The 21032-nt window shown below is 37.9% G+C and overlaps 1 protein-coding gene across 2 annotated transcripts in view; it reads right to left on the reverse strand.

The window, feature by feature from the left end:
- The window catches only part of LARS1 (leucyl-tRNA synthetase 1), a 73375-nt gene extending 52343 nt beyond the window's left edge, over nucleotides 1–21032 (reverse strand). Inside the window, exons 1-8 of one of the 2 annotated variants that reach the window (XM_035014392.1) lie at nucleotides 20664–21032; nucleotides 11422–11540; nucleotides 8803–8890; nucleotides 8347–8427; nucleotides 6186–6329; nucleotides 2549–2710; nucleotides 1691–1803; nucleotides 818–881 (exon numbers count right to left, since the gene is read on the reverse strand). In XM_035014392.1, coding sequence (XP_034870283.1) covers nucleotides 818–881; nucleotides 1691–1803; nucleotides 2549–2710; nucleotides 6186–6329; nucleotides 8347–8427; nucleotides 8803–8890; nucleotides 11422–11540; nucleotides 20664–20669 — 777 coding nt within the window. In that variant the 5' untranslated portion in view covers nucleotides 20670–21032. Of the gene's footprint in view, nucleotides 1–817; nucleotides 882–1690; nucleotides 1804–2548; nucleotides 2711–6185; nucleotides 6330–8346; nucleotides 8428–8802; nucleotides 8891–11421; nucleotides 11541–20663 lie in introns of those variants that run through there. The other variant, XM_035014393.1, reaches the window with a different exon arrangement.

The raw sequence follows: 21032 nt of genomic DNA on the forward strand, positions 1-21032 counted from the left end.
AGGAAGATACAGCATAGGGAATCCTAAGGTCAGATTCTGTCATTGTTACTGATTGACTGTGCTATGGCTTTAGGCAAATCACCCTGGCTTCACTCAAGTATTACAACGAATAATGCTACTAATGTGTCTTACAGTAATGTAGAGTGAACTGATGTCATGCATGGCTAGAAGCACTTTGGAAATAAGCAAGTAGGCACATGATCAAAACAAGTATAAATGGAATCTGTGTACATCAGTTAGCCACATATCTCATTACCTTGCCCCATGCTCTTTTTAGAACAGTGTATTCTCCAAGCAGTGCTTCTCAAATATTAGTCTGCATGTGAATCCTATCAAGAGCTTATTAGAGACAGATTTCTGGGCTCCACCCCCAGAGCTTCTGATTCAGCAATTTCAGGCTAAGGCCCAAGAATGTGCTTTTGTGGGCGCCTGGGTGGGTCAGTTGTTAGGCGTCTGCCTTTGGCTCAGGTCATGGTCCTAAGGTCCTGGGGTCGAGCCCCACATCGGGCTCCCTGCTCAGCAGGAAGCCTGCCTCTCCCTCCCCCACTCCCCCTGTTTGTGTTCCCTCTCTCGCTGTGTCTCTTTCTGTCAAAAAAAAAAAAGAATGTGCTTTTGTATCACATGCATATGCAGCTGGTCCTAGCACCTCTCTTGGAGTAACAAGGTCCTAGACAAGACACAGACACCTACAGTGCCGCTGTGCCTCCCTCTTCACAGTCACCGGAAAAAATTATTTTCAGGTTTCTGATCTATTCTGTAAACTCTATGGCCATATTATGAAATATTATAATAGCTACTCTATGTCACAAATAATTACCTCTCCAGTTTGCCTGTCATGATCCATGCAGGGCTGTCCGTCTTTTGGAGAATAAATGGTATACCTAAAAAATAAATAATAAGTGACAAATATTATTGTAATATACAAGTTTTATCCTAACATATTTGCTTTTGTTGCTAGTATCTAACAATATTTCTTCTAAAACTTCTAACTGAACAAATGTCTACATCAATTATTTATGCTTTTATGAGTAGTTGCCAGCCTAGTTATTTAATGAAACCTTTCTGCCTTCATCAAAGGTAATACCCTGAAAAATATGTACTGATCTTGGCTTTGTGGTATGAAACAAAAGATTATGAAATATAATTTCAGTTATGAAATACAAGTAGCTTTTAATTAATCCACAGAATCAAGGAAGAATCTTAACTTATAGAATAAAAGGACAAACTAACACATAAATAAATTTTTTTGTGCTTGGCTGGAAACACTGAACAGAATCTTTAGGGAGATCATAAAAGCCAACACTCCAAGAGGGAGACAAACCATAAGAGACTCTTAATCATAGGAAACAAATTGAGGGTTGCTAGAGGGGAGGGGGGTGTGTGGATGGGGTAACTGGGTGATGGACATTAAGGAAGGCATGTGATGTAATGAGCACTGGGTATTATATTTAAAAAAAAAAAGCCAACACTTCTATTCTCCCTGTTTTTATTTGTCATAAACACTAAGCAGCTCAGAGGCATTAAAATACTGGTAAGACAAAAAGGGAAACAAATGAGACATGAGAACAAAAAGAAAAAATTTACAATATGAGAAAGGATAATGGGAAAAAGAAGGCTATCTATCAAGCAGTGAATTATAATGCAAGAATTATGATTCTTGCTTTATTATACTGAAGGACAACAAACTCACCGCTTTCCAAATTTTATTTTGCTTCTTTCTCTTAATGTTAAAAACTGCCACTTGACAAATGAATCATAGTAAGGATTAACATCAGTGGTGATGAAGGAACGACGCCAGTCTACCTATAGAAGAGAAAAGAAAAAGGTAATTTTTGAGAAATTTGTATAGTCTCTATGAAAAAGAATTCCCACGAATCAATTACTCTTCTACTCTTTATTTTCCAACCTATAATTATATCAAACATTAAAAAGAAAACAATTTTCAGGTTCTATCTATTAAATATATTAATTATATTAACTTGTGTTTAATTGGTCAATTTTGAAACATTCACATTCATATAACAAGCATATAGGAATTATAATAAATTAAGAAAGAACACTTAAATAATACCTTTAAGTATTCCTAAATATATAAGCTAAACTTTGGCTTCTTCATATTCTTTGAACAGAATTCCCTTCTACCAATTGTTATTAAAACATATTTCAGGGGCGCCTGGGTGGCTCAGATGGTTAAGCATCTGCGTTCGGCTCAGGTCATGATCCCAGGGTCCTGGGATCGAGCCCTGCATCAGGCCCCCTGCTTGGTGGGGAGCCTGCCTCTCCCTCTCCCTCTGCTGTACCCTCTGCTTGTGCTCTCTCGCTCTCTGTCAAATATATAAATAAAATCTTTAAAAAAAAAAATATTCCAATACAACAAATATTAAAGTACTTCACTGCTTACATCAAGACCCATAACAATAAAGGTACTAATTCATTAGTGTAATACAGGTGGAATATATTATTCTAAATTGAGTGGTCCAAATCTCATATAATCATAAACACAATGTGTTCTTCATATTTTCTTAAACTATGGGAGTGATGGACATACCTTCAAACCCATTCTCTTCAGATCCTGAATAGCCAGTGGTGGGAAATAATCAAGCCAATATTCTGCTTCAGAAAATTTGACTATCTCTTCATCAGAGAGACCAAGGGATTTCATAATGCCCCACTGATATTTAGAAGATCCAGCTTTAGCAGCAGCTTTACTCTGGAAAAAAAAAACAATAAAAACAAACTCCATCAAGGACCAACCAACAAATGGTTAGCAAATTCCAGGATAGCAATAATTTTAAGTGAATATTCGATTTGGTAATTTTTTATATTCCAAAACATGCTGTTGGTATGTCAGAATACTAATGGATTTTGACATACTATTTTGTCTGCCAAATTTTACAGTCCAATACCAAGACTCTGATATGAGAAATAACTAAATCATTGGAACCATAAAGAATTATCATTAAAGATAGGATGTCAGCACCAATCTCTATTTCCTTTTTTCTAAAACCACATGTATCTTCTTTTAGTTATGAATAAGCTATTAACGAGAGTTTTGTCTTTTTCTAATATTTACCAATATCAAAAAGGCAACCAAATGTCAGGGGTTGGAGATGGGTAAACAAGTTAAACTATAAAAACTATAAAAAAAACTATCAAACTATAAAAATGGGTGGCTCAGTCAGTTAAGCAACCGACTCTTGGTTTTGGCTCAGGTAGTGATCTTGGGGTCATGTGATCAAGCTCCATGTCTGGCTTCACATTCAGCACAGAGTCTGCTTGTCCCTCTCCTTCTACTCCTCCCCCTGCTCACTTGCTTACTTTCTCTAAAACAAATAGATAAAATCGTAAAAAAAAAAAAAGAAGAGCGCCTGGGGGCCTAGTTGGTTAAGCGTCAAACTCTTGATTTCAGCTCAGGTCATGGTCTCCGAGTCATGGGATCAAGCCCTACATTGGGCTCCATGCTCAGCAGGGAGTCTGCTTAAGATTTCCCCCTCCCTCTCCCTCTCCACCTCAACCTATGCGTGCATGAGTGTGCACAAACGTGCTCTCTCTCCCTCTCTCTCTCTAAAATAAATAAATAATCTTTAAAAAAAAAGAACTAAAAAGGCAGGGCAAGGAGTTTTGGAGGTGACAGAACTGCTCTGTATGGTACTATGGTGTCAGGAACATAACTCCACATATTTGTCAAACCAACATAACTATCTACTACAAAGAGTGAATTTTACTGTATATACATTTGTTTAAAAAATCCACCAGGATAGGGGCTCCTGGGTGGCTCAGTTGTTGAGTATCTGCCTTCGGCTCAGGTCATGATCCCGGGGTCCTGGGATCGAGCCCCGCATCGGGCTCTCTGCTCAGCGGGAAGCCTGCTTCCTCTCCCACTCCCCCTGCTTATGTTCCCTCTCTCGCTGTGTCTCTCTCTGTCAAATAAATAAATAAAATCTTTAAAAAAAAAAAAAAATCCACCAGGATGTTGGAGGAATGGAAGATGAAATGTAGACTGTAACAAATGTATCTAACAGTATTATAAATATATGATACAACCACACTTTGAAGTGGGTTAAAAAGAAAGGAGCTTTTGAAGTAACTCTGGGGGGGGTGCCTGGCTGGCTTAGTTGGTAGAACATGCAACTCTTGATCTCAGAGACCATGACTTTGAGCCACACGTTGGGTGTAGAGCTTACTCAAAAAAAAAGTAACTTTGGAAAAGAATGTGTTGACTAGATTCTAAGGACAAAAAGTAGACAAAAAGCATATACAAACACTGTACTTTCATTGGTAAAACTGTTTCTCCCAGGGGTATGGGTTAGCAATTCTGGAACTACTAGTAGACTAGGATTGAACAAATTATATACTATAAATAATGAGAGCCAGGTTTCTCACTGTTTGGAGAAGTCACAAATTAGCAAAGGGAGAATGCTAGAATGAGGCCCATGGTTATAACACGGAGCCAGGAGTATCACTATGAACTTTTTTTTAAAGTAAACTCTACCCCAAATGTGGGGCTCATACTCATGACCCCAACATCAAGAGTCGCATGTCCTACTAAATGAGCCAGCCAGGTGTCCCGTAGGATGAACTTTTTGAATGTACATAGAGATAGGTAAAGAAATATAGACAGGTGCATATATGTGGGTTACCAGGATTATTATATATATTTCCTTGCTTTCTACTGAGAAGGGCTATAAACAATGAGTGTACCTAGCATTCAGAACTTAGTTTCTAAATACAGTTTCTCAATAAAAGGAAACAGGATTCCTGAGAGAAGTGGTTGATTCCAGGCTGCAACAGGGAAAATACAAGATGAACCTGGAGTATGTTGGGCACTAGAAAATAATAAAGTACTTAAAAAAGAAAAGAAAAAAGATGGAGGCACGTCAGACAGACATAGGAGCCAACCGAAAAGACTCTCAGTGGCCAAAACCAGAGGAAGTTGAACAATAACAACTGCCCCAAAACACCACATAGTACTGGAGTATAACTCAAAGAATAAAATAAATATGCATGAACCCACACAGATATATTAAAAAAAAAAAGCCTGAATAAATAAGTAAATGGGGGAGAAAGGACAACTATTACTTTTCAGAAGAATTCCAGGTAATAAATGTAGAAGGAATGAAGGAAATGGAAAATCACCATTAGAGCAATACAGTTACAACTGTTGCAGGCAAGATCCACTGACAAATGCTAAAATTAGTGAGAAAATATTTAAAAAGAAGATTTTATCTCCAGGGGCACCTGGCTGGCTCAGTCACTTAAATGTCTGACTCTTGATTTCGGCTCAGGTCATGATCTTAGGGTCATGAGACTGAGCCCCGCATTGGGCTCTGTGCTCAGCAGGGCATCTGCTTGGGATTCTCTCTCTCCCTTTCCCTCTGCCCCTTCCCCCGCACTGACCCCCACTCTTGCTCAATCATTCTCTGTCTAAAATAAATAAAATATTTTTTAAAAAGGAGATATTATTTCCATAGCCTCAAAGTACCTCTCTCAAAATATTTATGAATCAAAGAGAAAAATGGAATCCTTACAGTAGAAAAACGTGGCAGACACCACCAAAGCCAAATGATCAAGGTTAACATCAACCATAGTAAGATATCAACATCATATACTCACTGATATGATGCACTGAGGAGGACACATCACCTCTCATTCTACTCATGAGAAAGCATTAGACAAAGCCAAATTGAGGGACATTCTATAAATGATCTGACCAGTACTCTCCAAAAGTGTCAAAGTCATGGAAGACAAAGATGGAAGAGACTAAGGAGACATACGAAGGAGACATGACAAGTAAATGCAATGTGGGATCTTGGATTGGACCTGCAAACAGAATAAGGATGCCAACGAAAAAACCACTGAAGGTCAAATAAGTTTGTAGTTTAGTGAATAGTATTGTTCAAATGTTGATTTCTTAGTTTTGAGGACTGTACATGGTTATATAAGGGGAACTGGATAAAGAATATAAGGGAACTCTGCTCTACCTTGCAATCCTTCTCTATATCTAAATTATTTCAAAATAAAGTAAAAAGGGGAAAAAGGCCATCAAAAAGTCAGAAAGATAATTTTTGGCTTGTTACTTTTTCAAAATTACTGAGTACTTTTTATGTGCCAGGTACTGGGAATACAAATATAAATTAGACAAAAATATAAAATTTCAACCAAAATAAACAGTATTAACCCCAAACCTTTTTTCCTTTAGCTTTATCCTTAATTATTACATCTTCTGTTTTAACACTGATATCTTCATCTTCCTCTTCCTCTTCTTCATCTGGAAAATCAGGGGGGCAACCATAAAGCTCTATTTCTCTTTTCAACTTATCAGCACATGCCTATAACAAATACAACATTAGAGTGAAGTTCAAAATTCAAGTCAGAAACAATCTGAATTTTTTTGGTATTTCTATGGCCAACTAAAATTGAGATTTTCTACATCTATACACATGTGAATCATTACAGAAAATCCATATGATATATAATTCATGTACGTCAAAATTCACTAATTTATAAATTAGTATTTTACTTCATTTATTCAGCAAGCATTTATTCAACATTCAAAGTACTCAATGTAGTATACTATATGTTAGGTATTAGAAGTACCAAGGTACATAAGATACAGTGTTATCATTTTGAATAACAACATGAATAATAGTATCTCTCAATTTAAAGATTACTGTCTTGTATCTTCTATCATCATCTCAAGCCTGCAAGGTAGACAGGACAGGCATTAAATTAGAAAACACATGGAACGCCTGGGTGGCTCAGTTGGTTAAGCCTCTACCTTTGGCTCAGGTCATGATTCCAGGGTCCTGGGATCAAGCCCCGCATCGGGCTCCCTGCTCAGAAGGGAGCCTGCTTCTCCCTCTCCCTCTGCCCTTCCCCCTGCTCATGTTCCCTTTCTCTCTCTCTCGCTGACAAATAAAATCTTTTAAAAAATAAAATAAATAAATTACAAAACACACACTAGAGATGAAGGGGTTTATCTGAGGTTATACAAACTACCAATATACGCCTTTTGATATGATACAGTGGGAGGTTTACCTCACCAATATAGTATTCTTGTCAAAATATTTCACTCAAATCTAATCATGAAGAAACAATCGGAAAACTCAGATGATGGGGCATTCTATAAAATAACTGGCCTAACTCTCAAATGACATCAATGTCATGACAAACTAAAAGAAACCAAGAAGAACTGATAACAAAATCCAACGTGTGATCCACAGCACACAGAGTAAAAAACTGCCAGAAAGGACATTTTCGAACAACTAGAAACATCTGACTAGAGATTAGATGAAGATAACATTACATCAATGTTAAACTTCTTGGAGGGGACAATGAGACTGTGATGATGCAGAATGCCCTTGTTCTCAAAAAATACACACTAAAGTACTTGGAGGTGGCACAACATGATGGGTGCAACTTACTTTCAATGAGTTCATAGAAAAAGAGAGAAAAAAGTGTGCATGTATTACATGTGTGTGAACTAAAGCAGTTATGGCAAAATGTTAATACTTAGTAAGTACGTGTGAAAGGTATATGGGTGTTCATTCTCCTAACCTTTCACCTTTTCTGCAGGTTTGACATTTTTCAAAATAAAAGGTTGGAGAAGCAAAAGAAATGGGAATTAAATTTCCCAACCCTCTTGCATTTAGGAAATCCTTTCAACTCTGTCTGGCCCCTTCTTTACTTAGAATTATTTCTAATACACATTTATGACGAAGACCTTTGCAAACATGATGAAAATATGATACAACTAAAAAAAAAGAGCTAATACACATAAAAAAACTTTATTACTTGATGCTGACTTCCTATACCTCATGTGTACACAAAATATCATGCTATTTTACTTATTAATAGTTATAATCTAAGTTGAAATATCAATATGTAAGGTCACCAACAGAAATATCAAAATTATTAGAGATCACTTAGACCTTACTGTGTGCCTTTTATGCACTTCTTCAAGTATCTTTTAAAAATTAATTTTTGGGCGCCTGGGTGGCTCAGTTGGTTAAGCGACTGCCTTCGGCTCAGGTCATGATCCTGGAGTCCCGGGATCGAGTCCCGCATCGGGCTCCCTGCTCGGCGGGGAGTCTGCTTCTCCCTCTGACCCTCCCCCCTCTCATGTGCTCTCTATCTCTCGCATTCTCTCTCTCAAATAAATAAAATCTTTTAAAAAATTAAAAATTAAAAAATTAAAATTAATTTTCACAATAAATTCAACTCATTTCAAAAAACACTGCAATATAATATATAAGTATCTGAAAATCCTATTTCAAGCTCTTAAATTGGACATCACATTTGTTTTAACCTAAAAAGAGTAGAAACCAATCCCAAAAGCAATCTTACCTTGATGGGCATTCCAGTACAGTGTAAACCAAAGGGAAACAGACAAGTTTTTCCTTTCAGTCTCTGGTATCCTACTGCAAACTACAGAAAGCAAACTGAATTTAAATTACAAATTCAAATGCTAGACAAATATAAAATATTGACTTTTGACAAAGATTATCAATTTAGTTTTCCTTTCCTCTCTTCCTTTAGAAGGAAGTCATTCCAAAATTCTGTCCACTATTCCTTTTTTCTGTCTTTTCACCATCCTAGGAATTACTTATACTTAACTACATACCACATATGCAAATTAAATATAAAAATATTTAATAGAAGTAAAATATTAAAATTATGTTTAAAATTAAGGAATTCTAAGTTCCCTTAACAGGAAATAAATTCGATATATGCCATTTTCTTCAAAATAGTATTTATCAAAGACCCTCCACCCCATTTTATTATACACAGAGGAAACTTTACCTCACATTTGGATAAAGAAAATGTGTGTCCCAAATGAAGGCGCCCATTCATATACGGATATGGGAAGGTTACAAAGTACTTGCCCTTGCTGCAAAACAATCATGTAAAAAACAAAGTACAGAGAAGAAAATGTTAAGTTCCTTTTACAATGAGGGGGTGGGGTGAAGGGAAAGTGTACTACAAACAACTTGTTTAAATTTTATTATTTAAGAGGCACCCTTGTGGCTCAGTCAGTTACACATCTGCCTTCGGCTCTGGTCGTGACCCTGGGGTCCTGGGATCCAGCCCCTCATGGGGCCCCCTGCTCAGTGGGGAGTCTGGTTCTCCCTCTCCCTTGTGCTCGCTTCGGCAGCACATACACTAAAATTGGTTCTCCCTCTCCCTCTGCCCCTCCCCCCTGCTTGTGCTCTATCTCTCTCTCTCAAATAAATACAATCTTTAAAAATAAATTAAAAATTAAAAATTAAATTAAGTTAAATTTATAAGTCTGGAAATTAAAAGCCCTCTGAAATGAAACTTACTTTTGATTTAGAAAGAATAAGATATTTATAGGTAGACATTAAAGAAATAAATATCCTTGTAGCAAATACTGGAGGTTTAACTTAAGCTAAAATGCTGAGTAAAGATAATTTACTAAAGATGATTTTAATACTCTTAGGAAACTGGATTAATTTAATGTTTTAGTAACTAAACAAGATTTGCCTTCATTAGATATATACAAAGCAATTCAAAGTCCGTCAGGTAAAATAAAGTATCTTCAGTATTATAAGATACATGGTAAATTAAGTTAAAAAGCACCTTTTTAAAGCTGCTTAATTAATTATGTTATATCCTCTTCTCATGAATCAAATGTATAACATACATACATGTTATGAAGCACAATAAAATGAACACCTGTCGGCACACTATCCAACTGATGAGCCGACTGTAGCTATACTGTGTGCTCCTCACCCCTCCCACCAGATATACTCTCTTGAAAGTGACTTTTGTCATTTCCTTGATTTTGAATAGCTTATACATGTCTGTGCCCTTAAACAATGTATCATTTAGTTTTGCTCACTTGTGAGTTTCATTAAAAAATTATATCCTGGGGCGCCTGGCTGGCTCAGTCAGTACAGCAAGCAACTCTTGATCCTAGTGTCATGATTATGAGCCCCACAATGGGTGTAGAGATTACTTAGAAACAAAAAATTCTCACTCAATGTTACATTTCTAGGTTTCTTCAAGTTCGTCTTCTTTCACTAAATAATGCAGCTTTTTCAGTTCATTCTCGATAACTTAAAATTGCCCAAAATTCTAAAACCAACAAAACCTTCAAACAATAGTTTAAATAACATCAGAAACTTTATATTACAACAACACTCTTAATTTCTTTAAAAAAAAGAAAAGAAAAAGAAAAAATCCATTAGACTGTTGCTGAGTAGCAAGGAGGATACATTTTAAAATCAGAAAGTCCTAAAAAGTAGTCCAGACCCTGACAATGCCTAGCTATGCAACCTTGAACTGGTTACTTAGCCTCCCTGTACCTCAATCTCCTCATCTATAACATAGGGATAAAAGTATTGCTAATCTTAAAGAGTTAAGAAGATTAAATGATAATATGCACATTAAAAATGGTGTATTTCCTAATTCCTTTGCATACTGAACAATAACTTTTCAAGATTAGCTACTACTAAATTGTTGTCAATGTATTTCCTCATTATAAGGGGACATTTTTCTGTATTTCAACATCTCTGAAATTGAGATGCATCTTAAAATAGATGCATATATTTATTACAGTACTGTTTTGGGGCAGTTATTTTGTTTTTGTTTTTCCCAATATCATAATCATTATCTGTGGACTGTCTTACAACTCATGCTTAATACCAAAGCAATACAGTATTTATGAAATAAGACCTTCAAATACAGAAACCCTTTAAAATTTATACTTTGTGTCTCTGGAGATAATTATCACTATATTATGAATCTCTAATAGAATGATTTCATCAGTCAGCAAAGACAAAACTTCAAAACATTCTCCTTTGTCTAAATATGAAAAATATTATTAAAAAAAAAAAACACCTTTATGTAGAAAAAGTCCTTTAAGAATTCTATAGGAGGGGCACCTGGCTGGCTCAGTTGGTAGAGCATGTGACTCAAGCCCCACAATGGGCATAGAACTCACTTTATTTTTATTTTTTTCCCCTAAAGATTTTATTTATTTATTTATTTATTTATTTATTTATTTATTTATTTATTTGAGAGAGAGCGATAGCACAAGCACAGAGGGAGGAGCAGGAAGAGAGAATCTCAAGCAGACTCTGGGCTGAGAATGGAGACCAATGTGCGGCTCAATCTCACAACCCTGAGATCATGACCTGAATCAAAATCAAGAGTTGGACACTTAACCAACTGAGCCACCCAGGCACCCCGTGCTTACTTTAAGAAAAAAAAAAAAAAAAAAAAAAAGACTTCCAAAGGAAAGAGGATCCTAATTTCAAATGCAGAAAGTAGAAGTTACCTCCTTCAGCCTGTTTCAGACATTATAAATACACTCTGCCTTATCCTTTCCACAAAGTGGTTTCTGTAGCCAATGGTTTTAGAAACACAAGGTCTAGAACTTCACAAAGTATTACTCACCTAGTCTGGGTCTCTACATTAGATGCATCGACCTCAAACACTTTTTCAGTATCCCATTTCTGTTGGATTTCTTTCTCGATCTTCTTCAAAAAGTCTACTTTGGCTGTTCCTTTTCTTTCCTATTGGACACAAAAGAGAGAGAATAATCCACTCTATACTTTGACAGGCTTGCTTTAGAAAAAGTGGGTTCACAGAACTGAGCTGTTTACTGAGAGGCAATTTTTCCATGGTTATCTTGAATTTTAAACGTGATTAAAAATTATGATTATCACGATCTGTCCACTTTAAACCTCAAAGGGATGGTCAATGAATTACTCAAATATATAAAAGCTCTGAAACACTTTTTTTTAAATCAGACACTAAAACAGATACTGTTGTCAAATAGATACTGTTCCTATTTAGTTAAAATGTATAAATACTTAGAAAAGTATAGGATGGAGTAGTACCTACTGGCCAAGTTGCAATTATCCCACCAAAGAAGGATGCTGAGACCCAGTGGGAAGACGCTGAGGGAAGATTAGTCATCTACATGGTTTTTTTCCAAGGAAACTGATGAAGGACTTCTCTTCAAATGGCTAACAGACTATTAATATGAAGTTAAAAGGAAACAGAATAGCAAGCATGTCTCTAGTAATATCAGATCTACATGGCAACATTGCCATCATCATCCTGATTTCGGCTGAAACCGAAAGCAAAGCACACACACGATCATCCTATTTCTGAAAAAAAGAAAGGTCAGAGCTTCTTTCTCAGTTTCTGATTCTGTGGGGAAAAAAAAAAAAAATTAGCTGCTAAAAGCAAATGTGCCGAAGCTGGAGTGGAATGAACACTTACAGAACAGAGAAGTGTGAAAGCTGGATACGAATGGACCATCCCCAAATCTAATTCTGTTTTCAAACTTACTTTTAGTTTCTAAAATTTTATTCTCTGGTATAAAGTTATCTGAACTGAAATTAGATTTTCTTCCCCTTCTTATATGCTAACATTTCCAGATTCTGCAGCATTTTCAAATGAGAAAATATCTGGGTTCTACTCATACTTTTTTTAAGCTTTTTTTTTTTGTTTTTTTTTAAAGAAATCTCTACACCCAACATGGAGCTCTAACTTACAACCCTGAGATAAGAGTCCCATGCTCCACTCACTGGGCCAGCCAGGCACCCCTGGGCTCTACTCATACTTTTACAACCTACTAAACAGGTGACCTTGCCAAGTCACCTAACACCTGCAACTCAGTCTCCTTTAATCATGCCTCCCTCTCTCCTTTCAACCAACAATTTAAAAAATGCTTCCCAATTGGGCACCTGGCCGGCTCAATCAGTAGAGCATGCAACTCTTGATCTTGCAGTTGTGAGTTCAAGCCCCACAGTGGACACAGAGCTTACTTAAATATATATTTATACATATACTTTATATTACTTTAAAAAAAAGTCGGACATCTGGCTGGCTCAGTCAGTAGAGCATGCGACTCTTGATCTCAGGGTTGTGAGTTCAAGCCCCACACTGGATGTAGTTTACTTAAAAAACAAAATGCTTTCTAGTCGTATCACAGATATACTGGATTCTTAACTGTTTTCTAAATGGTTACACAAATTTGAGCACTTTGCAAAGAGGAATTCTGTGCAGTCAATAGAACCCCAACCTTAACACTATTTCTCCAATAACTATCTTAAATATACTTTGTGTATTATGTAATAAAAATAACTAACAGTATTAAAATTAAGATTTAGTACAAGGGATGCCTGCGTGGCTCCGTTGGTTAAGCGACTGCCTTTGGCTCAGGTCATGATCCCAGAGTCCTCGTATTGAGCCCCGCATCAGGCTCCACCTGCTCTGAGGGGAGCCTGCTTCTCCCTCTCCCTCTGCCTGCCCCCTCCCCTGCTTGTGCTCTCTCTGTCAAATAAATAAATTAATTAAAAAAAAAGATTTAGTACAAATCTACTATAAATTTGTCAGCTCTGTTTTATTATTTTCAGTTCCCTACATTTTTTTTTAAGCTACTGAATTTTTTTTTAAGATTTTATTTATTTATTTGACAGAGAGAGAGATAGAGAGCACACGCACAAGCAGGGGGAGCAGCAGAGGGAGAGGGAGAAGCAGGCTCCCCGCTGAGCAGGACCCTGGATTCATGACCTGAGCCGAAGGCAGACACTTAACCAACTGAGCCACCCAGGTGCCCCAGTTCCCTGCATTTAAACCAAAGAATGGTTTACTACTTTTTAAGCAAGTTTAAGATAGAAGACAAGGACAAGTCAGCTTACAAGGAGGAGGTGAAGCATGTTTAAGATACAAGACAAGGACAAGTCAGCTTACAAGGAGGAGGTGAAATATTGGATTAAAGGAAGAACCCTGATACAAAGGCAGAGAGGAATTGAGAAAGAATTCCATAATTTGAAAAGTCATGGGGACGCCTGGCTGGCTCAGTCAGTGGAGCATGCAACTCTTGATCCTGGGGTTGTGATTTCAAGCCCTCTGTTGGGTGTAAAGATTACTTAGAAAAAAGAAAAAAAATCAGGGACATAACAAGTTTCTCCAGTAACCAAAGGAAAATGAAAGTGACAAGGAAATTTTTTGTTTCTATAAACCCTGACCAGATCATAATTGCTGTGACTGGAAATGGTATCAAAACACAAATCTGATCAAGTCAATATCCTTTCAGAGATTCTCTGTAGCTGCCAGGATAAAGTCTATTCTGTAAAACCTGGCACTCCAGGCCCTTCTTGTCTAATCTCGGCCAGATCCCTCTCTCCTCCCCTTTCATTCCCCCACTGCAGGCCCATCAAGGCATCTGTATTTTCCCAAATGTGCCAAGCTCCCTCTGTCACCTGAGCAGCTGTTCAAAGTACTTTCTCTGCCCTCATGCCTCACCAATTTCTTTGCCTTGCTCTCTCATCCTTCAGGTCTCAGCTAATCACCTGCACTGGTCACCAAGAGGTTATGATATGCCATTCTTAATATGTTCCTACCTACCAATATTTCCCCCATGCCAGCACTTATGACACAGTGGTGTCGGTATCTGTCTGTCTTCCTCACAGGACTACTGAAGCCTGTTCATGGTGGGGAATGATAATTTGTATCTCATTATATCCTCAAGGTCTAGCTTATAGCAGGTTCTCAACAAATATCTGTTCAATATTTAAAGATTTTAAAAGAGAAGTGAACATGGGGCGCCTGGGTGGCTCAGTCGTTAAGCATCTGCCTTCGGCTCAGGTCATGATCCCAGGGTCCTGGGATGAAGCCCCGCATCGGGCTCCCTGCTCCGCGGGAAGCCTGCTTCTCTCTCTCCCACTCCCCCTGCTTGGGTTCCCTCTCTTGCTGTGTCTCTGTCAAATAAATAAATAAAATGTTAAAAAAAAAAAAAAAGACAAGTGAACAATATATTGTCTGCTTTTGCATATTGTGGCCATAAAAAAATAACAGACTAGGAACTAGGTGCATATGTGAATCAAGGTACTAAGCAATTTGGACTCTTTCCCAAGAATTTCCATAAAAGTAAGTGTGGTTGCATAAGGTTACTTCCTTTTCCAGGAAAGAATAAGGGCCTTCATCTATTCACTCCTTTCCATTTTTGCTGCTAACCACCTTCATTCAGACCCTCAGCTCCTTTGCTCCTTCTTACTACAAAACCCTCCTCCTAACAAGTAACCTATAAGTTACAAGTCTCTCTACTTCTATACATGCAAACCGGTTTTCAATAGTAATATACAAAGACTACCATTTGAAAATAAGCTATGGCAGGGACAGCAGATCACCTACCCAATACCTGTTCCTTCTCTTTCTTCAACAACCAAAGTCCAGTCTTATTTAAGGCAGTGCATTAGAGGTGGTTAAATGTACTCTTCTATGTTTCCAGATGAATTCCCAGTTAGACTGGACCTATGTTCCAGCAAAGGAGTTTTAGGCAGAAGATTCCACCTAGCCCTTAAAACAGCCTGCACAACGTCACGGTGGCGGGCTGGCTCAGCCGCTAGAGCATGTGACTCTTGATCTCAGGGTTGGGAGTTCAAGCCCTACATTGGGTGTAGAGATTACTTAAAAATAAAATCTTAGGGGCGCCTGGGTGGCTCAGTCATTAAGCGTCTGCCTTCGGCTCAGGTCATGATCCCAGGGTCCTGGGATCGAGCCCTGCATCGGGCTCCCTGCTCAGTGGGAAGCCTGCTTCTCCCTCTCCCACTCCCCCTGCTTGTGTTCCCCCTCTCACTGTGTCTCTCTCTGTCAAATAAATAAATAAAATCTTTAAAAATAAATAAATAAATAAATAAAATCTTAAAATAAAAAATAAATAAAAAACAGCCTGTACAACTCCTAACAGCTGACTTAACCTGTAAACAGAATAGGCAAAGTGTCTAGGTTGCCTACAGAAGCCTGGGTTGCCTATAGAACCTTTGTCTATAGGCTTCCTATAGAACCCTAGACCAATTCCTTGAACTCTCTAACCTATAGGGGCTCACAAAAATATTTTAATTTATTTTAAAGTCAGAAATAAAAAACCAACTTTAAGGTTGAAGAGAAAAACTAATACATTTACTATTAATTAATATTAATTTTATCATTTCAGATTATTATGTTAATACTATTAACATGTTAATAAAACTTTAATATATTTAATATATGTATTTAGCAACACATATAATAAATATAATATTAACATACTTGCCTTTATACCAACAGCCTAGCTCGTGAAGCCTAGTTGTATCTCCTACCCTAGGGTCATGAGTGATATGAAATCCCACTGTATCGTTACTAAATTCCTCTTTAACCAACTTGAGTTGGCTTCCATTGCATGCAACCAAATGTTCCCTAAGACATTTACCCAGTTGACCTGTGAACTCCTGGCAGACAGCAACTTTCAGAACTTTTATAGTCACCTCAGCCCCAAGTACAATGCCATAGACAAAGAAGTTACAGGACAAATATTTTTTGCTTAAAAAGGACCATGTCACCCATTTAAAGAAGAACATGAAAGCAATAGTCTTCACAAATTACTTAGAACTATATATTTCTTTTCGTTATTATTGAGCACACTAAACACAAAAACTCTTCTTGAGGTTTCTGCTTCTCAGAAAAAATTTGCTTCTCAAAACATCAAAGTCAATTGTAATGAAATCTGACTTTGGCCCCAGCACCAATTTGTTATATAACCTTGGAAAGTCACTCCATCAATCTGAGCCTTAATTTCTTCACTGGCTATTTAACTAGACAATTGGTTATAATAATTAGTTAGAAGGTTATTTGCCAAGATCAGAATTTCTGAACTTTGGCACTATTGACAGCTTAGGCTAAATAATTTTTTGTGTTTTTGTCTTGTGCATTTTAAGATGCTTAGAAGCATTCCTGGCTTCTAGCCACTAAATGCCAGCAGCACACCCCCCAGGTGTGACAATCCAGTCTCCAGACCAAATGTTCTCAGGGGGACAAAATCATCCCCAGTGAAGAATCTCTAAATAGATAACAACTCTTTCATATATTCATAGTATCTTGCAGCTTAAAGCTTTTATGAACATTAACTTTTTTTATCTTAACAACAACCCTAAGAAGTGGGCAGACTAACAGCTATCATTTCTCAAAAATGATAAATCTGAAGCTCAGAGATCGTCATGTCAGCAATTGATCGAGTTGGACAAAAATCCTCATCTTCTGACTTCTATTTCTGCTTTCTCTTGGGACTCTGGCCATCTCCTAGCTCCACCACTTACTAGCTATAGAACCCTAGGCAAATTCCTTAAACTCTCTAAGCCTCCATTTTTCTACCTATCTATATAATGAGAATAAAAATTATGCCTACCTTGTAGTGTTAGTATGAGGATTAAAAGACTTAATATGCATGAAGAACTTAGCATAGTGCTGGACATAGGGTAAATGCACAATGTCAACCAATACTACAAAGAGACATCTAGACATCATGTGATTTTTATTAGGTATGAAAATGGCATTGGGGTTATGTTTTAAGAGAAGTTATCATTATATTAAAAAAGCTTACTAAACTATGTATTGATGTAAAAACCTTATACTAAAATATGTCAAACATGTACACATGATGCCTGGAACTTGCCTAAAATGAATCCGGAGGGGCAGGGTGCAAGGGAGGGATATATGAAACAAGATGACCCCGAACTGCCAATTATTGAAGTTGGGTGATGGGTATATGGAAGTGCCTAACACTACTATTCTCTCTGTTTTGTTCACTATTTAAATTTTCCAAATGAAAGTTTAAAAACAGTATTTTTTAAGTTGGCTATTATGTTTATTATATCACATCCCCAGATCCCCTCTAAAAGTCCGATATATAATTAGAAGAGATTAAAACTGTCAAAAGCTCTAAAAAATAAATACTACTCTGATGTGAAGAAAATTATAGTTTGGTATTTACATATTCAATTATAATATAAAAACTAATATTCTACCCATGCTATCACATGTTCATTGTCTTACACACTTCATATTGGTAAGATTTCCTCTGGAAAGAGAAAACTTTCCTTATGGGAGGTGTTTGCAAAAGACATTTCCTCATTAGCTTACAACTGGGGGTAGCACAATGATTAAGAGAATGGGCTCCAGAATGGAAACAAATGAATTCTAATTCCTCCTCTGAGTAGATCTGATGCCTTATTTTCCACATCAGTAAGATGGGGATAAAAATAGCACCTACTTTTACAGCGTTGTTTTGATGAAAAAATATGTAAAACACTAATGCATGGCACAGAATAAGCAATCAGTACTTTTTATTATTTTTATTGTTACTTATTCTTTCTAAAGGGAGTTCTTACTGGATTCTTCCAATAAAACAAACTTTAACGTGAGCCCAGTATCATGACAGTGTAAAACATGAATATTTTCAGAGGCCAAGAAGTAAATAAAGCAAAACAATCATATCTACCAGAAATGTTGCCAGTTTCCTTACATAAGGAAATATAAAACTTAAAAAGAAAAAAGAATGTATTAAAGTCTTTCAAACTGAAAAGCCCATTCCCATTAACACCAAAAAAAAGAGAAAGACCTGCAAATTCCACATTAGCTAAGGATATCACCTTAGGGGAGTGGGGTTGGTGGGGAGTCATCGAGCAACCTGGAACAGAAGAAAAAGCCCTGGACCAGGACTCAGAAGGCATGTGTTTTCCTGGAAAGCAAGATGACATAGTGACTGAGAAATGAGTCAGCCTCTTTGAGTTCTAATCCACTTTCATCATGTCCTAGTTATGAGAAGTTGGACCTGTTAGTTAAGCAATCTATGCCTGGGTTTCTGCAAATAAGAGTGCCTAACTCAAATAGATTAGTGTGAAGACTCAATGAGACAATTCAAATAAAATGCTAAATACAAAGCATGACACATAAGAAATGTTAGTTATTGATATTATTGGTCTTAACTCTACTAGAATTCCAACTCCAATAATTCTTCAACCCCAACAGGATCTATTGATCATGACCTTTTTTCACTAATCCTTAGGCCCCTCCCACCACAAGTCCTTATTTCCATCCCTTAAATCATCTATAAAATCACTCCTTCACTATTCTCTTTATCATTCTTGCCTGGCAAAACTCCAACCCTCCTATGCACCTGCTCTGTTCCCTCAGCCAGACAGCTGAAAGTGGCAGGAGATAAGAATTCAACCATGCTGACCGGCCTCAATTTAAAATCATGTCCACTGATGTCAAGTGATGCCCAGCAATACTACTAATTTCTGAAATCCACTTAGTTACTTACTCCTTCTAGACTAGTGCCTCTCAAACTTTAATGTGTAACTGTTCAATACAGTAGCCACTAGCCACATGTAACTTTTTAATTTTAAAATTATAATGGGGCGCCTGGGTGGCTCAGTCGTTAAGCGTCTGCCTTCGGCTCAGGTCGTGGTCCCAGGGTCCTGGGATCGAGCCCCGCATCGGGTTCCCTGCTCCTCAGGAAGCCTGCTTCTCCTTCTCCCACTCCCCCTGCTTGCGTTCCCTCTCTCGCTGTGTCTCTCTCTGTCAAATGAATAAATAAAATCTTTTTTTTTTAATAAATAAAATCTTAAAAAAAAAAATTATATTAAAATTCAGTCCTTCCATTGCACCAGCCACATTTCAAGTGCTCAATAGCCACTTGTGGCCAGTGGCTACCATATTAGTGCAAATATAGAACATTTTCATCACAGAAAGTTCTAATGACAGCAATGTCCTAAACAAGCCTCTCTCCTCAAGCCTCCAACATTTCCTCTCCTATCCTTATTTTTAGCTGGTAATCTTGGCTCTTAATTCAATGAGAAAACAGAAATGAACAAAAAATTTTCAGTCTTCCTCATCACATCTGCTTACCCACATGCATGTGTACCCATACAATCTGTCTTCTTTCCTGTTACATAGATGAGTGTGGTCCTGCTTAACCCCTCTACTGATGACCTGATCTCATCCCCTTTACTCTATTCAGGAACAGCACATTAATTTTTCCTATCTACAGGGTAATTCCCATAAGCATACAAGCATTGGGTAATTTCTACCTTTAAAAAAAGAAGAAAAAAAAAAAAAGCCCTCCTTTGACCTTCACCTATTACCCCGATCCTCTGCTCTCCTTTATAAAATTCCTCATGAGTTGTCCATACTCGGGGTGCCTAGGTGGCTCAGTCCGTTAGGCTTTTCACTCACACTGTTGCTTCTGCCTACAAATCTTTTCTCCATATAGCTGCCTGGCTTGCTCCCTTACCTCCTTTTTGCCACAATGCCACCTTCTTAGCAAAGCCTTTCTTGATCACCCTTTTAAAACTGCAGCCCTACCCCACCCACCTCACACTCAATGGTCTCCCCTTTCTGCTCTATTTTTTTTCTATAGCACTTACCAGCACCTGACATATTTTACCGTGTATCTTATTAGTACGTAACTCCCCCACACACATGTAAACACCATGAATGTAGAGATTTGTGACTGTTTTACCGGAAAGCGCTCAATAATTTTTTGTTAAGAGGAGGAACAACGTTACCTACTCCTCTCTCTCCAAATAGGTTTCAGACACTTCGGTGAAATTAACACACATAACATTAAGCAGGGTGTAAAGTTGAAGATACCAGCTCCTGGCTCAACAGCTAGCAAGAAAAGGCACATCCTCACAACATCTACATCTTTAGCGTGGGGGTCAAGGCATTCCCCTTCTTTAGAGAAAGATTTTTCCCTTCAGGACAACAGCTACCACGTGGAGCCCCTAGCTTCTGGCAAAAGCCGACAGATCAGCCACGTTCTAGGGCCGGGCTGAGCGGACTCTCCTCCCTCCAGAACTCACCGCCATGGCACCGCCCAGCTAACTCTGCAAACCCACGACAGTGACCTCGGTGATCCTTTCAAAGCAGTGATTACCACCTTTCCCTTCCGTCTGGGGGGAAGAGAGGCCTCCCACGACACTGAAGCACACACTTTACACCTGATGAGGCAATCGCCCGCCCACTGCGAACTACTGCGATGCGTATCTTCGAGCCCGCCGGGAATTGTAGTTTCCAGACCACTAGACCCAAGGTCCAGCAGGCACCTATTGACTACAATTCCCAGAGAGGAACAGGCTACCGGAAATTGACCCAGGGGTCACGCTGTGGTGACACGCAAGTAGTGACGTCACTGGCGTCTTGAACTACAAAGTCCATGAGGCTGTTCGGGA

This window comes from Mirounga leonina, unplaced genomic scaffold, assembly GCF_011800145.1.
Source record: "Mirounga leonina isolate KUSES-001 unplaced genomic scaffold, KU_Mleo_1.0 Mir_168, whole genome shotgun sequence".
NCBI classification, from domain to species: domain Eukaryota; kingdom Metazoa; phylum Chordata; class Mammalia; order Carnivora; family Phocidae; genus Mirounga; species Mirounga leonina.